The sequence below is a fragment of the Macrobrachium rosenbergii genome, chromosome 52 (genome assembly GCF_040412425.1).
Source record: "Macrobrachium rosenbergii isolate ZJJX-2024 chromosome 52, ASM4041242v1, whole genome shotgun sequence".
NCBI classification, from domain to species: Eukaryota; Metazoa; Arthropoda; class Malacostraca; order Decapoda; family Palaemonidae; genus Macrobrachium; species Macrobrachium rosenbergii.
Window position 1 is genome coordinate 35,777,064 of NC_089792.1, and position 18,029 is coordinate 35,795,092.

The window sequence follows — 18,029 nt, forward strand, 5'->3', positions numbered from 1 at the left end:
CTTTTTGGCCATCCGAGAATTCAGGATGGGTTTTGCAGCACTCACTGGTTCCGTTGAACAACAAAACCACAGTAGTGGCATTTGTCGACAAACAAAGAGGCAATCGTTTTTTCCTCTTGTTTCATCTTGACATTTGCAGGTACTTGAGTGTTGTTCTATTGCACACTCAACAGCTTAGTTAACCAGATGCATTCCTGGTGGGGATGTATTGGTAGGCAAGCCTGGCCTCGGGTTTGAGTGATCGGGACAGAACATGCTGCTTACTCTTTTCTTCACGAAGATTCATGCAGAGACTGCTGGACTGAGAAATTCCTACCGTCCTTCTGTTGCCTCCCTGCACACAAGTCGGTAGTTTTTTTCTCGCTCCTTCATACCAGACCAGGGGCCGCTCTGGTGAGGCATGCTGTCTTTTTGGGGGAAAACTTGATATCGACGTTTTTTTCCCTCCGTATTTGTCCGTTTCGCTAGGGGTTCACAAACATTGCTCACCCCGAGTTACAGCCAAATACTTGAAGACTTTGCCTTCATCTGACCTGATTGCCGAGGCATCGAGAAGAATTCCACTTGACCCAACCTCCTGTAGCAGCTACACAAGAAGCGGTTCTTGAGGCAGTACATCCCTGTGTGTTCAGGACTGGGAGACTTTCCAGCTTTCCTTGCAAGCACAGGCTTTCTCGCCGAGCAGCAACGGATATAGCTGGATATCCCTTGAAGTCGTCTGCAACACTGTCCCAGGGACTGGATCTGTCTTCGCTGGTGGTGTCGTCGTCGGAACTTTTTCTTGGGTCAGAGTCGGTCGTCAAGTCTGGACTTCCTCGTCTTCTCCGCCGAGGCTTGCTTCTCTCCCTTTCATTTGTGAAGAACGTAGGCCCTTGCGACCTAGTCTTCTATCTAAAGTAGCCTTCGTCTCCTCAGGTGAGAGTTAGCTACGGACGAGAAGCTTCTTCAGTCGTGCTGTCCCAGGGAACTGTTCCCTGGGTGGCATGTGACTCTTGTTTAGGGTTCCTGTCCGTGCTCTGCATGTGCCTTACGAGAGTCGTCGGATAGAGATATGCCCTCTTAGGACCTTCTCTCATCTTACCCTGGCCTTGGTGTAGAAGATGGAAGGACAGGGATGGGGATCATACCTCGACTCCTTCTTGGATGTCGTAGATGGACTCCAAATCCATTGGCATCTACTGTCTGGTTCGAGTCCTTCTTGTTCCCTTCCTCCTTGGACTTTGTGTCGATGATCCAGATCATTCAGTTACTTTGTCCTATTAGGAGCTGTGGTACTTTCTGAAAGGCTCGACATTCCTAACCTGGATGTCGTCAACGTTTTTGCTAGTACTGTCTCTCCCAAGGAAGAAGTGTCTAAGGACACATCTTCCTCCTGACTTCGTGAAGCGATCAAAGGAGGTACTTGGCAGCTGACGGATGACGATACAACTGCTTCCTTCCACCCTAGAGCTCATGAAGTCGATGGCTTGGTCCATCCCTCGCATTCCAGAAGTTTCTGTTGGTCTGGAAGCAAGACGTGGTCTCTTAGACCACACTCTTGTCTTCTTCCTTCCGTCTTGCCCACAGGCCCTTGGAACCCCCTTTTCCTTGGCTCTGTGGTGGCTGCTCAACAAGTTGTGTCTTACCCGGCTCCTTCAAGAGGACGAGTAGCATCTCGCCTAAGGTGTTGGTTCTGGAAGTGAGAAGGGTTCCGAGAGTGACTGGCCTCTCTTCCTCCTCCTCCCCCGTCTTCCAACTTCTCCTCCTTAGGGATGAGAATAGGACTCGAACCAATAGCTGCTGGAACTGGCACTGATGCGGTAAGACAACACATCGAGCATCCGTTCTATTTTTCTTAGAGAATCATAGAGGCAATTCTGCTCCTTCCTCTAGCAAGGGGAGGAAGGAGAGACTGACAGTAAGGGAACCCTATCTCGGCTTTTCCTTACTGCCTCTGACTCTAGATCCTTCCAGCCTATTTCGTAGGAGTTACGTTTCCTCACTCATGCGAAAGGGTCCAGTATCTGACACTGACATTTGATCTTGCAGTTCCTACACTCCAATCAATATGTCAGAGGCACAGTACTCCTCCTCGCTCTTTTGACCAGGAGAAATAACTCAGGTGTGCAGAACTCCAGTCAGTTCAGGAGACTCACTCAGATTCCTCCCTCCAACCAGTGAGTCTTCCTAATGTAAAGGACTGACAGTTTGTATATCATGTTGGAACAAATCACAATTTTTGAAAGTAAATTGTATTTTTCCTAACTATACAAACCTAAGGTCCTTTACATTACATACTATGCCCACCTCATGCCACCCCTCAATCTGAACCTGGACCAAAAGGCAAACTGGAATGTTTACATGCGGGCAGGCGGGTATTCCTGCCTACCTGGCAGTAGTTACTGCCTAACCACCTTGCTCAAGAGTTTAACTGCCTTTTTCAGCCTACTCCTGAAAGTAATTCCTAATTCCTAATGTGAAGGACCTTAGGTTTGTATAGTTAGGAAAAATACAATATACTTTCAAAAATTGTGACTTTATCACTTGATGTTTCATCTCTAATCACCGTAAAAATATTTAAAGTCTGAATTTCATATGTAGGCAACACTCAGCATTCTTACTCTCCTCCCAGCCATTGTGAATTCTCGTCCCGAGCAAGTTGCTGTGATCCGATATATTAACACTAAAGTTTTCTCTCTCTCTCTCTCTCTCTCTCTCTCTCTCTCTCTCTCTCTCTCTCTCTCTCTCTCTCTCTCTCTCTCTCTCTCTCTCTCTCTCTCTCTGAGATATAGAAAGGTTGATTTTTTATGCATGTATGTTTATTTGTTTTGTACAGTATAGTTTTATGGATAAACGTGATGTTATTTTGTCATTCATGTTTTCATATTTTCCATGCATAATTACAAGTGTTTGCATTTCAGTAAAAGCAGACGAAATTAAAATTAAAATAATTAGCAAATATTTCTGATACTATACAGTATGTTCTATCATCCAAAAACACTTTACAGTACAGGTATATAGTAATATAATTTCAAGTACATCTTACATTACCCGGAGAAGAGAGAGAGAGAGAAAGAGGGAGGATGAGAACGTTCCTTGAAAGGGTGATAACAAGTTTGCAAGCCATTTTGATAATTTACTCATGAAAGAGCCCCTGCTAGATACAGTATTATGGGGTGTAAAGGAATCCCATCTTTGTGTGTTTTCGGGAGGCCGTAAAAATGGGGGAGAGAGGGGTTGATTATCTTGAATGTCTCTAGTAATTCTATGTTCTTATTGCCCCCTATGGTTCTGACTGATTTGTTAAATTGGGCAGCTATATTTGTTGTGGGATCTTTCGTTAATTTATCATAGGTCATCGCATCGTTTAGAAGTTCTTGAACTTTAATGATGCATGTCTCCTTATCTAAGAGAACTATTTTTCCATCTTTGTCAGATTTTGTGATTATGATATCCCCTTTTTCTTAACCTAACTAATACAGATAGGAAAGGGTTAAGTTCCATGTAGAATTTCCCAAACCACTCTTGAGTTCTGCTTCAGTAGTGATCTGGCTCACATTCTAAGTGGAAAAATGAAACATTTAACCATAACTGATGTTTTGAACTGCCAGTTGCAGTTCAAGTAGGCTGTGTGGATCCTCAGAAGACCGTATGCAGAGTTTCAGAAGTGTCTGGCAAAGTGTCAAGAAGAACCTATGGTAGTGATGGTTGTCTGGGAAGGATACTTTGTACCTTTTGTTATATTTTGTTATATTTTTACCCCTCTGAACTTCCTGATATCCTTCTCTCCACACTCTTCATACTGAGAAGTTCAGAGTTGGGAGGGGTAGATTGGACAGTTGTTAGGGAACGAGGCCATCGAGCCATGGGCATTCCCAGTCTCAGCAAGTTTATTCATATTTCTCCCTTTTCAATGAGTCATTCAGTTTGGTCCTGATGGCCTTTTGGAAGGGCAAAGAATGTTTGCTGTCAGCATGTAGGACACGTACCTCCACATCTTGGTACATCTTCAGTCAAAGAAGAGTGTTCTGTGTGTTGGAGTTTTTAGCAGGATGGATTCATCTGTTTGGTAGTTCTCTCATTTTTGGACAACTGGTTTGTTCTCACCAATTTGTTTCTGATGACCTGGAGGGTTAAGAATTATGTTTTTTGTGTAACCTCAGAGTTGGGCATTTTGTTTAATATTGACTGATCTATGCCTTTCTGGTCCAGTCAGTTGTTTATCTAGGGATGACGATGAGCTCTCTCTTTTTGGAGGGTTTTCCAGCAGAGAGATAGACAGTTTTCTACCACTTTTGAGAACTTTGATGGGTTGGCCTGTAGACCTCAAGAACCTCTACACTGTGTTCAGATGTCCCAGAGTCAGATTGAGGGGCCATTCTGAGAAATATTTGAGATTAGGGAATTGGAAGGTAAACAACCTACAGATTTTACACAAGCAGTACATACTAGTCAGAGACAATACAATCACAGTCTTTTCCAACAGTTCAACCTCTCGATTCTTACATAAGATAACAAAAAGACACAGATCAAGAGATTTGTTCATGTTAACAAAGAAACTTCCTTCTCCTTTGGACAGAGCCCAGCAACATCATTCCTTCATATAGTTTTGTCCTAGGGGAAAACACATTGTTATTGAAGACAACTCAGCAGAAAAGGGCAAGGTCTTCAGTCAGATAGCCCCCTCTTCCTAAGGTTTGCCAGAAGTTGTGGAACCTCTGGGAAGACCCAAACACCAGTCTGGTCATGACTGCCCAAAACACAGTTTATTGCCCTCCATACCAGGATCCTCAGGCATGGGCAGGTTATGCCTTCCTTCAGAATGGTCGAATCAAGACCTTTATGCTTTTCCTCTGTTTGCTGTTTTGAGAAAATACTCAAGTTGTGAGCTTTGCAGAACACAGGATGATTTTGATGGCTTGTTGGTGGCCCCAAAGGGAACAGTTCCTCTAACTTCCTTTCCTGGTGGTAGATGTTCCTCATCTTTGTCCATTCAGAAAAGATTTTTGAGACAGTCTTATTTGAGAAGGTTCCATCAAACCTCCACATGCTTCATCTTACCGCATGGGGATTGTCATTGTCTGTTACGAGCTAATGGCATTTCTAGAATGGCCAAGGAAGCAACCCTAAGTCTAGAAGGCCCTCCACTGTTCGATTATGCATCAGTAACAGTGGTCAGTTGATCTTGGTGCTTGTCCAGTGTGATATCCAGCACCTGTTCAATAGATAGCCTGATTTAAGTTCTGCAAGTATCAGGTATGCAAGGCAGTTTTCTGTCACAGTGATCAAAGGATACTGCTTACATTGCATTCAGTTCTGCACCATGCTGACTGGAATTTTGCTCGCAATCTAAAGTTTGAAGAGGTTTTCTATCTTTTGTGCTGGAAATTTCAATCTTCCTATCATGGTTTACGATGAAATTTAGATGTAGTCCTCCAGATTTTAACATAACCTCAGTTTGAGCCTTTTGATAAGGCATCATTTAAGAACTGTGAAGACACCTTTTTTTTCTAGCTCTTGCTGCGGCAAAGTGTGTTTATGAGCTTCAAGTCCTTTGTTGTATGTGGGCTTTGCTCTAGTGGCAAACTGTTTCTTTTCTTTCATTGCTTAGAGAAAAGATTAGAAGAGAAAGCCCTTCCCAGATTTGTGACAGTGCCTAATTTAACTGCTTTGGTAGGCAAGGAAGAAGTAGCTGTCTTATGTCCAGTTAGAACTCTTAAGGGTTTAGCTGGACAGACATAAACCTTTAAGAGGGGAGTTAAGAAAACATTTTTGAGCTCGGCCCCATGTCACCGGGTGACACGGGCCTTTATCTGAAATAGATTTTTCCTTTGTCAAAAACACTGTGGTGTTAGGAGACCAAACACTCATATGTCCAAGAATGCTGAAGTCAAATCACAGTGATGTGATTCCTGAGCTTTTACCATTTTTTAAAATAATCCTCATGGCTTCTGTACCGTAAAGCACGTCTTTTATTTCCTTTAAAACCTTTCGCTAGAGAAGGTTGTTATGCAGCTCAGGGGAGAGTTAAGTGTTGACTCATGTTATTTGCAAAATGTTCAAATTTAGCATGAGGTGTAAAGCCCTTAATCCTATTGTTGCAGCAGGGATGCTTTCTCCTGAACTAAATATCATAGTAACCTTGCTTTCTATCTTATTGTTGGTTGTTAGGAAATCCCGCTATTGAATTTTGGGAGCATGAAGGTACACATTGGTGTTGGTTATGGGCTTTTGGCTAAGGCACAGGAGTCACTAGTGCTCTTTGAGATAGTCCTTGTTTTCCCTGTGAGGATCTTCTGACAAGTCTCGCTACAAGGGTCTTACACCCTGTTGTGGTTTCAGTGTCTGGTGACAGTACTTGCCAGTAAGGATCACACAACATGCAGGAATGTTGAGAAGCTTTTTTTTCTCCATAGTAAAAAGCTTTTAGTTTGCTTGGCTGAACCATGTTTCTCTGGCGGCACTAACCCACCATCCTTATTCAGTGTGGTAGTCAGCTAACTTTAACAGCAGATAAGATATATTCCAAATAATGAAAATTTTCATGAAATTAATTATTTGGAAACTTACCGACTGTTAAAGTGGAAGCCCACCCAGCCTCCCCACATCTTAGTGGGTGGTCATGAAGAATTCTGACAAGAATGTAAACATTACAACGCTACCTGGCGGGAAACGGGCGATCACAGAGACAGTCCTGGTGTGTTAGCCAAGTGTTATTTTGTTTTATTTTGAATGCCGATTGCACTTAATGGTGCGAAGATATAAGCTAACTTTAACAGGTAAGTATCCAAATAATTCATTTTACCATAAATTGTTTTTTTTTTTTTTTTGGCACTGTGGGAACTTTTATTATTGGCAAGTTGCTGTAGGAAGGTTTTGGTGTTGAAATCATTTTTGATATACCTTTGGTTTTCTAGGAAGTTAGTTCCTTGAATTGCTTCTCTTAGGAAGTTTATAGCACTTTAAGGCATTTTAATTATCATTTAATAATTTTATACAATGTTGTTTTCAGATTTTGTTGTTAGTCATGGAAAGATGAAAGAAGGGGAGGCACGACAGAAATTTTTACAGATTGTTGCTGCTCTTCGTTACTGCCACAAGCGACATGTTGTTCATCGAGACTTGAAAGCAGAGAATTTGCTTTTAGATAGAGATCAAAACATAAAGATAGCAGGTATGTAAACAAAACTGCATTATATTAGTTATGCCTCAGTACTTGCACTGCCTCCAGTCTAAGGGCAATATTTGTTCGATGTTTGTATATTTTGTTTTAGACAAAGATAACTCTAATGTGGTGTGTGGTTCCCAGCAGATACAGAGTGGAAGTGCTCAGCTGTCATTTAGTGCACAACTCCACCAAACTGTCTTATGTTCCTTTGTGTTATTTTTGTTGATTCCAGTGCATATAAATCATCATTGGCCTAAGAAGGTTAGAGATATCAGCAAACCAAAAAGGTAAGTAGATAGAAAATGACTATTTCACATAAGTAACTTACCAAGTAATTACATAGTTGTAATTCTAACTTGCACGGTAGCCTTTATTTAAAAAATCGGGAGTACTGGAAACGACTTAGCAGAAAACCTTATTCTGTTTCTGCCAGCTCTCGAGTAACATTGGGGGTTTGCTGCAGCTTTTGTTTACCGATTTTCACTTGTATGGCTGGATTTCGGTGAACTATTATCGCTCATTTGAGTAGCCTTCAAGCTTTAATAGCTTTCAGGATCTTTCTAGTCTTTTGGTAATTATGTCTGATTCAGGTTCACCTATTTTTGCTATTGTAGCGAAAGTTGCAAACCAGATTAATCAATCTTCTTATGATTCTCATACAATTTGCAGTAAATGTAGGGGCCAGAAATATAGTAGGGAGAAAACTTGCGCTAAATGTTATGGTTAGCAAGAGCAGAAGGTACTTAATCTCAACTAGACAAGTTAGAGAGGGATAGAAAGGAAAGCGGCTTCTAGAGCCGAGAAACAAACTTCCCTTAGCCTAGAATTCTACTCTAGCCTAGGTTAGAAGATAGCTCTGCTATTCCTTCTTTCCCCTCCCTGCCCTTTTTTCTCCTGCTTCTAGCCCTCCTATTTTTAATTCACCTACTCGCGTGCCTGGCTCCCTTGCTTCCGAACCTTGCCATTGCTAGTCTTGAGTCTAGGTTTAACAAGAAATTAACCTGGTAGTGATAAGTGAAGTGGGGGAGGGGGTTACTCGTCCTGCCGATTCTCCCTGTCATTCTCCCCTAAACCTGGGAGAAGTCATACCGGAGGTCCAAGGGAGGTCGATGGGCTTTGCCCACGGGTAGTCGCCCCCTCAGTCGAGCCTGTTGATCAATCCCAGGCTTCGACAGACAGCCGTTGGAAAGGTGTCTCTGTGGATGTGTGTCAGTTGTCCGACTCCCAAGACTCCAGCCCAGACTTGGAAGCACCGCGAGCGCTTTCTAGGTTCATCTCGTATATTGAAAAGGCAAGTAGGTGATGCTGGCCACTCTTCTCTACTGCCCAGTTAGCGGTTTAAGGAGCCGAGCGCAGTCCTCAACCTTCGTGCAGCGCAGTCCAGATTATTTCCCTCCTGAATGTACTTCTTTTGGGCCCCAGTATTTGGCTCCAAGTGCCCAGCGATCCCTCCCAGACACCCATGGTGATCTTTCACTGCCCATCTCTTCACAACCACTGCCGCCAGTTTCCAAGTGCCTGGCACCAGCTCCCGAGTGCTCGGCACCAGTTCCCAAGTGCCCGGTGCCAGCTCCCAAGCGTCCGGCACTAGCTCCCGAGTGCCCAGCGCCAACTCTTCAGTATTAATCTCCCGCTTGCAGTGCCAAGTGCCCGTTTCCATACACGGTTCTCCTAGCTTACGCAGCTTTTCTTAGTATTTGTGGGTGAGCTTTCCTACCCTTTTTTGGCATCAGCGAACCCCAGTCTTCCTTACCTCGGCTCCCCACATGGTGCTTTCCTCGCCTTCTAGTAAGGCACTCAAGGAGATTGAAGTTTGGTTTTCAGCTAAGATGGAGCAAGGTAAGGCTTCCTTTGTTTTTCCTCCCTCGAGCTTAATCCATAGGAGGTTTCTTCCCAATGCTTGGTGTTTTTGTCGACAAAAATTGTTTTCTGTCAGCAGAACTTGACCTCCTTATCAAGACCTCTATGAGTTGTTTGAAGTTTTCAGTTTCTTGGAGTGGATGGTGTGAGTGCTAACCAGTAAGATTGAAGATTGCAATGGTTTGTGGATACTTCTCCTCGGACTGGCTAGGAGTCCTTTCTCATGCTGACAAACCATCAGGGATGACTCTCTTGAACTTGGCGGGTCTTTTCTCTTTTGGGGTTTTTAAAGGAAAGAGATTTTTGCTGCTCCTGTTCCACTAAAGTAGTCACTCAGACCCAGAAGTCGGACCTTCAGTAGAAGTCGACTTAGGATCTTCTGGCGCATTCTTCCAAACCTCCCAAGGATTCATCCACATTTTTTTTAAGGCAGTCTCTCCTCTCCAGCAAGATCGTTTTTGTGGGGGTATGCCCAAGTCCAGCCTAGGACCCACTCCAGTGTCCACTTCTCAACTGGAAAATTTTCAGGACATGGTCTCCAGAAGAACAGAACCTTCACATCAATGTCAGAAAGCTGAAAGCTATTCATTTAGGGCTTCAGTACTTCTCAACCTTAGTTCACAACAGACTGTGGCAGTCCATTCAGACAATGCCAAAGCCCTAACATACATACAAAGCAAGGTGGTTCTCACTCTTTTTTCTCTCTCTCTCTCTGCCAGACAGCAAGAGACCTTTTACTGTGGACAGGTCAAATCGAGAGAGTTTAGTCATATGATTTTCTCAGGGAAAACTAAATTCTGACGGACGAGCTGAGCTGTCGAATAGTTGGTCCTTCCCACTGAGTGGACCTTGGATCCCCTGGTCTATCAGAATCTGCGTTACTATGGGGCAGGCCGGCATTGGACCTGTTTGCTGCCTCAAGAAACCTTTGGCTTCCTCTTTTTTGTTCTCAGGCCCCAGACCCTCTAGCATGGGCAACAGACGCCATGCTGCAAGATTGGTCCCACTTGGAACAAGAAATATCAAGAGGAGCTCAAGTCCTTGCCCAAGAAATGAGGAAGAAGTCTTCTGTGCACAAGTGGGAGCCAGTCTTCTTGAGTTTTGGGAGAAGTGGAGTATCAGAGGGACAGAACAGTGGATTGTCTAGGTTCCGTGGGAGGGCTTCTCAATTACTTTCATGGAGAGCCCTCCTTTGGTCCCTTCTCCCTTCCTTTTGACGGCCTACTCAATACTCAAGAGGCTCTGTAGGGGATTTCTCCTATTACACAATTGGGGCAGGATATTGGGAACAAATCTGAAGGTTATTAAATGAAACTCTGACTTTCCTTAACCTAATTTATTACCTTAATATTACAGTGGTCTGAGACCTTCAAACGGAACTATACCTAACTTAGCCTAACTTAATACTAACTGCTTACGGTACCAACCAAACAGTGTGTATATATAAAAGATATTAGATTAATAGTCTGGTGCAAATTATTAACCATAATACTATGTAGAGTTGAAGGTAAATCTTTATCGAGTCTACTTGGAATTTTCCAGCAATAATTTAGTATACAACCTCACTATCAGCCTGACTCACACTCTGATTCATCAAAGTTTAAACTGTATTCCATCTTAATACTACAAAAAAACAGCAAAATACTTAACTGCTTATGGTACCAACCAAACAGTGTGTATATACAAAAGATATTAGATTAATAGTCTGGTGCAAATTATTAACCATAATACTATGTAGAGTTGAAGGAAATCTTTATCGAGTCTACTTGGAATTTTCCAGCAATGATTTAGTATACAACCTCACTGTCTGCCTGACTCACACTTTGATTCATCTCACAGTGGTTTCGATTTCCTTGGAATATATCTCTCAACAATCACTTGATATGCTTTCTATTAACCCTTAAACGCCGACTGGACGTACCATATGTGGACTACAAATTGTCTGTTGGGTGCCGAATGGACATACGGTACGTCGACTACAAAAAATTTCAACCTTTGGTCAACTTTGACTCGACCGAAATGGTAAAAAAATGCAATTGTAAACTAAAACTCTTACATTATAGTAATATTCAATCATTTACCGTCATTTTACAACAAATTGGAAGCCTCTAGCACAATATTTCGATTTATGGTGAATTTTTGAAAAAAACTTTTTCCTTACATCCGTGCGGTAACTCTGCCGAAAATGTCAAAATTCTTTTGTCATTTTGTCGTAATTTTTGGATCGTTTTATATTAGCCGTTACATAAAGTTTTATATATGAAAATGTGTGCAATTTCATGTAAAATACAACAAAAAGCAACCCATGGTTGTAGCTTTTATCAGTTTGGAAATATTTTCATATAAATCATGACAAGTGCCAAAATTTCAACTTTCGGTCAACTTTGACTCAACCGAAATGGTCGAAAAACGCAATTGTAAGCTAAAACTCTTACATTCTAGTAATATTCAATCATTTACCTTCGTTTTGCAACAAATTGGAAGTCTCTAGCACAATATTTTGATTTATGGTGAATTTTTGAAAAACTTTTCCCTTACGTCTGCGCACGGTAACTCAGCCGAACATCTCTGAAATTCTTTCGTCACTTTGTCGTAATGTTTGCACCGTTTTATATTAGTCGTTACATAAAGATTTATATATGAAAATGTGCGCAATTTCATGTAGAATACAACAGAAAATAACTCATGGTTGTAGCTTTTATCAGTTTCGAAATATTTTCATAATCACGATAAGTGCCAAAATTTCAACCTTTGGTCAAATTTAACTCAACCAAAATGGTCTAAAAAAGCAATTGTAAGCTAAAACTCTTACATTCTAGTAATATTCAATCATTTACCTTCATTTTGCAACAAACGGGAAGTCTCTAGCACAATAGTTCGATTTATGGTGAATTTTTGAAAAAAAAAAACCTTTCCTTACGCCCGCGCTTGGTAACTCGCCGAACATCTCGGAAATTCTTTCGTCACTTTGTTGTAATGTTTGCACCATTTTATATTAGTCGATACATAAAGTTTTATATATGAAAATGTGGGCAATTTCATTTAGAATACAACAAAAAATAACTCATGGTTGTAGCTTTTATCAGTTTTGAAATATTTTCATATAAATCATGTGAAGTGCCAAAATTTCAACCTTTGGTCAAAGAACTCGACCGAAATGGTTGAAAAACGCAATTAGTAAGCCAAAACTCTTTCATTCTAGTAATATTTAATAATTTACCGTCATTTTGCAACAAATTGGAAGTCTCTAGCACAATATTTCAATTTATTGTGAATTTTTGAAAAAAAAGTTTTTTCCTTAGTCCATGAAACTTATACCAACATCGCAGAAATTCTTTCGTCACTTTGTCGTAATGTTTGCACCGTTTTATATTAATCGTTACATAAACTTTTACATATGAAAATGTGTGCATTTTCATGTAGAATACAACAAAAAAGAACTCATGGTTGTAGCTTTTACCAGTTTTGAAATATTTTCTTATAAATCACAATAAATAGAAAAAATTCTACCTTCGGTCAACTTTAACTCGACCGAAATGGTCGAAAACTGCAATTGTAAGCTAAAACACTTACAGTCTAGTAGTATTCAATCAGTTACCTTCATTTTGCAAGAAATGGGAAGTCTCTAGCACAATATTTCGCTTTATGGTGAATTTTTGAAAAAACTTTTTATGTCCGCGTTCTTGTAATTCATGCATCATTTTGTGATAATATTTTCTCTGTGTTGCTTTGATCGTTTTACAATTTGTTATATACCAAAATCATCACAATTTAGTGTACAATACAAAGAAAAAAAATAACTCGTTAGCTTTTAACCGTTTTGCTCACAGCGCGATTTGTATACAATTATATATGAAATTTTTTTCGCGCTGTCATATATTTCAATGTTTATATATGATAATGATATTTTTTTCATTTCTGATGGTTGCATACTAAACTTCAGGCAATGACAAAAAAACAAGGAGCCAAAAATGAACTCTTAATCTTAAAAACTAAGCGTGCTGTGATTTTTTGAAAAAAACTTTTTCCGCTTCGGCACCAACTCCCGAACGCCGCCGGCATACAACAGACACTTTTGTAAATAGAGGCTCGGCGTTTAAGGATTAACAGTTCATACCGGCACTAGAATAAATCAGACTCTGGGTTCCCACAACTGATTTAAAGACAATTTATAACACAGTTGACACAGCTGATTTACATACTAAGTTTTCCATATTTCTAATAAAAATGTTCGGTAAAACACCAGTTTTCATTGTGCCCCATTACACAATTAATGACCACATAACAGCAGTTTATAGATAATACTTGCAGCGAAGCAGGGCAGGCATTCAACTATGGGGATCCAGGTGAAGGGATGTCCACTCTACCCTACCACTCTCAAGCAAACTGCAAGTAACAAGAAGAAAAAAACATGAAAACATACATCAGGCATTCGTAAGAAAAATACAAAATAAACATGATGAAAAACATCACAACAACAAAATCGAAACAATCAGTTCACACAAACGGTATTTCATTGTACAGACCCAAACTTAGCCTACCACAGCTCAGGAAAACATTCGGCCCTTTTGGAGGAGGTCTCCTGTCTCCTTTGAAAGAGAGTCACAGACGAAGTGAAGACTTCAACTCAGAGGACTTCTAGTGTCTGTTTTTGGTCCCCAAATCATCGGGGTTGGGAGACCAGTCTTCAACGTTAAGTACCCTCAGTCTCTTCATCCGGCAGGTGAAGTTGAGATGCAGACGAACCAGTCAGTCATTTCATCCATTCACCAAGGCGACTGCATGATAATCTTGGATATACATGACGCATGCTTCCATTTTCCCTTTTATCTGGACTCCATGAAGTATCTAAGGTTCATCTTCCAGGACACTCACAGGCGCCCCATGCCAGCATCTAAACGCCTGTCTCCTCTGGGAGCGCCTGGCACCGCCCAAGCTCCCGGCACCAGCCAGATCTCCAATTTCGGGCTCTTTGCTTCGGCCTCTCTGCGGCATCTCAGGTGTTCACTCGAGTCCTCGCTCCTCTAGCAAGTGACTTCATTATTAGGCATTAACATCAGTCTATTCTGGACAACTTGCCTTTTCGATCTCCTTTGAAGGAAAAGTGCATGAAGGACTTGTACATCTCCTCTCTTTCAGGAACTGGGAATTATCGTCTACTTTCAGAAGTCCTAGTCAGCCCCGTCGCAAGAGTTCCTCTATTTGGGGATGAGTCTCAACTCTCAGACTTTTCGGGGTTTTCTGTTTGCCAAGAGAATTACCAACTGCCTTCAGACAGTCCAAAAATTTCTAGCCCCTTCGTCTTGCTCAGCCCATTCGTGGATGAGCCCACTGAAGACTGTCGTCCATCAAGACGTTTATCAAGTTAGGCAACTTGTCATGAGAAGTTTTGCATTCTTCCTCTAGGCCATCTGGGACAGGGAAACACAGCTGGACACGTACACATTTCCCATGAACCTGGTAATCAAGTTGGACCGGCATGGTGGCGGTCCGAACGTAGACTTTTGGGAGGAAAGCCTTTCATCCTCTGAGCCCAGACTTAGACTTCTATTCAGACTCCTCGGTTCTAGGTTGAGGAGTCCTCTTGGGCTATGCCTTTCTGTTCTTCAACATGGTCAGGGAAGTGCTGAACAAGTCTTGGCCCATGAAAGAATGGTTCCAGGACCTGCTATGGTTGTGGGTGGACTTTCCAAGTCTTCTTCCCCAAAAAACTGAGTCTACTCAGACAACCTCACTTTAAGAGATATGAAAGGGTTGTTCATTCTTGTCCTGACAGGCTTCAGACTGTCCAGAAACTTGTCAGAGTGTAAGAGTTTTCAAGTTGCGCCTGCAGAGGCTATCGCAAGATGCAGGCATCAACTTATTCTTCCAGGCTAAGTGGGCGATTTTCCTCAATTGGTGTCTCAGACTCAACATCACTTCTGAGACTTCTGTAACCCAACTGCGGATTTCCTTCTTTATCCGAGATATAAGAATCTCTCGTCCTCCATCCTCCACTATTAAGGGGTTTCGAGCTGTGTTTAGCTCATTGTTTAATCACGGGTCCTGAATCTTGCGTCAGTCCCAGGTCTTGACGACCTCATCAAGTCTTTTGATAAGTCTAAGCAGGAAAGGAAGATCTGATCTCCTGGAACCTGGACGTAGTATTGAAGTGGCTGACAGGTCCCATTTTTCAAGCACTTCATTCCTCTTCTTAGGGAAACCTTATTCTTAAGACTCTCTTCCTTGTGGCCTTGGCTGTTGCTAACATATTAGCGAGTTCCAAGACATCAATAAAGAGTAAGTTTTTTCACGAGACGCAGTTTGCTTCTTGACCCATGGATTTTTAGCCAAGAATGAGGACCCTTCCAAGCCTTGGCCTTTTTGTGTCTCCATTAAGACCTTAGTGGATACCTTGGCTCTGAGGAAGAAGAGAGTTCTTTGTCCTGCTAGGGCTTTAAGGTATTATCTAAGCAGGACCGAGAAGATCAGAGGACCATCCAGTAACCTCTGGTGCTCTGTCAAGAACCTGTCTCGCCCTCCGACTAACAACACGTTGTCCTTCTTCGGCAAGGACTTCATTTCTGAGGCACACACTCAGATACAGTTGGGCATTTTGCCTACTTTTACAGTGAAAGCTCTTGACGTCAAGACAGTCTCTACCTTATTAGCTTTCAGGCATGTGTCATTCACTTCCATTCTGCAGTCGACCTACTGGAAGTGCGAAACTATCTTTGCATCTCACTATGAAAGAAATTGAAACGGTGTTTGAAAATTGCAATACCTTGGGTCCATTATCAGTGGCTGGCATGGTATTAGGTGAGGAAGCATAGGAATCTTCCTTTTCTCCTACTATCTCTTCGCCTGAAAGTAGGGTGTCGAATTTTCAGGAGCCAGGGGGTGCAGTGTACCTGGAGTACCCACCAGTCTCAGTGGATGGTTGTGGTGTTTTGAGTGTAGGTGAAAGCATTGTCTGGTTGTTTTTATTGTGGTACTATGCCCAGGGCAAGGGCACTTATTTATGCTTTGCTGGCCATCAGACATATCCTTCGCTTCAAAGCTCCCACCTAAGTAGAGGCGCTCCACGGCTATACCACCACCCCACTACAGGTTAAGATGAGCGCCAGCCAGAGGCAGTAATTACCTGCAGTAGCTCTCTTACCAAATAAGGAAACGACAAGCATTGTCTTCAGTGCTAGCAACTTTTCTATTTCAAAGTCATTACCATAACTTAATGTTTTGGAGTAGAATATGCCCATGCATCCCACCTGTCAATGTGGGATTCAGCCATGTAATTACTTGGTAAGTTACTTATATGAAAATGTTATTTTCATGATAAAATCAAGTTTCTGTATACTTAAGTAATTATGAATTGGAGCCCTCCCTCCTCCCCTCTCATGGACTTCAGGGCGCAAACACAATAAGGTTTTCTGCTAAGTCATTTCCAGTACTCCTGTTGGTGGGTGGGGCTTGTCACCCACACTAAACTATCAAAGTGCTACCGCTATTTTTTAAATAAAGGCTGCTGCACGAGTTAGAACTGCATATAGCTATGTAATTATTTGGTAAGTATATATGAAACATAATTTTATCATGAAAATAACATGTTTTATATGTCAGAATCTACAATTTTTCAGTGGTACACTGTGAAGAGGCCATCAAAACAGCTGATGTGGCTAAGAGAGCAAAATCTGTAACAAAACAAAGGTCTCACACAATTGGAGAGGTTGAGAAATTGTTGTTAATTTGGATAAATGAAAAACAATTAGCCAGTGATAGTATTTATGAGGTCCTCTTATGTGGAAATGCAAAACAACTCCCTACTGATCTCCTGAAAACCACTCGTGGAAAGAATGTGGCTACAGATAGTGCTCAGGCATTCAAACCTAGTCGTGGGTGGTTTGAGAAATTTAAAAGGAATTAGTGGCATACATGGTGTGGTTAGGCTTGGGGAGGCTGCCAGTCCTGACATATATACTGCCAAGAAGTATGTTGAAGAGTTTAAAGACGATGTAAAGGCTGAAGTATTTGTTCCCCTGCAAGTGTTCAGTTGCGATGGAACAGGCTTGTTCTGGAGAAAAAGGTCAAGCTGGACCTATGTCAGACAACAAAGTCACAGCGAGACACAAACCAATGAAGGGGAGGCTCACTCTTTTGCTTAGTGGGATGTGAGTGGGGATTTAATATTGAAGCCTTTATTTGTTTGCCACTAAGGGAACGTAAGGGTTTTTTAAGAAAAACAGTATAATGAAAAATAGATTTGGCATGATGCAGAAGGCAAACACTAAGGCTGGGGTAACCAGGTAGTTCTTTTATTGAATGGGTGAATGGAGTGATTGTCCTTAGTGTCAAGAAATACTTCAAGGATAAACAGTTGCATCTGAAGGCCCACCTTGTGCTGGACAGTGCTCCTGCCTAAACAACTGAAGTTTTTACCACCCCCCCCCCAACTGGGCTCTCTCCATCCAGTCCATGAACCAGTAAAAACCTCCACACTAGGGCACTGTTTTAGTCACCAGAATGTAATCATTGATCCTTTGGCAGGGAAGGGCTCCTGCCCCTGCCTACTTACACAAGAGAACTGTCCCTGACTCTTCCAAGTGTGATCCTTCAGGATTATCAGCGGATGAGTCTGTGCATCCTGCTCATGCTGTGCTTGCTTGGTCTCAAGACCATGCATGTGTGGTTGCTAGTCAGAGGGGGACCTCTGCTCCCCTTCCTCATCCTCTCATGTCTCTAAGGATACAAGGGGAGGAGCATGTACAACCTGTTCTTTCATTGCACGTAAGGTCTTTAGACCAGGCTTGCTCAGACAATGAGGTTATGTTCCCACTTCTCCTCAAGGCACACAGGGGAATAAGTACTGTCTTTTCCCTTGGTACTGCGCATTATCTGGAGTATTCACTTGCCAAGAGTCTTGCTCTAGGGAGAGATCTTTGGGATCTTCCTCCTCTCATGTGCGGGTTTGCTGAATGCACAGGAGGTGCATTAAACAGTGTACATGCTTGTTCTCCTGCACCTTCTACTAGCTTGGGTGCCACTG

The 18,029-nt window shown here is 42.1% G+C and overlaps 1 protein-coding gene across 2 annotated transcripts in view; it reads left to right on the plus strand.

Moving 5' to 3' along the window:
- LOC136833807 (serine/threonine-protein kinase SIK3-like) overlaps nucleotides 1-18,029 on the plus strand; it is a 575,016-nt gene that overhangs the window by 59,894 nt on the left and 497,093 nt on the right. For both annotated transcript variants that reach the window (XM_067096082.1, XM_067096081.1), the window contains exon 3: nucleotides 6,992-7,153. In XM_067096082.1, the coding sequence (XP_066952183.1) occupies nucleotides 6,992-7,153 (162 nt within the window). The remainder of the gene's footprint in view (nucleotides 1-6,991; nucleotides 7,154-18,029) is intronic.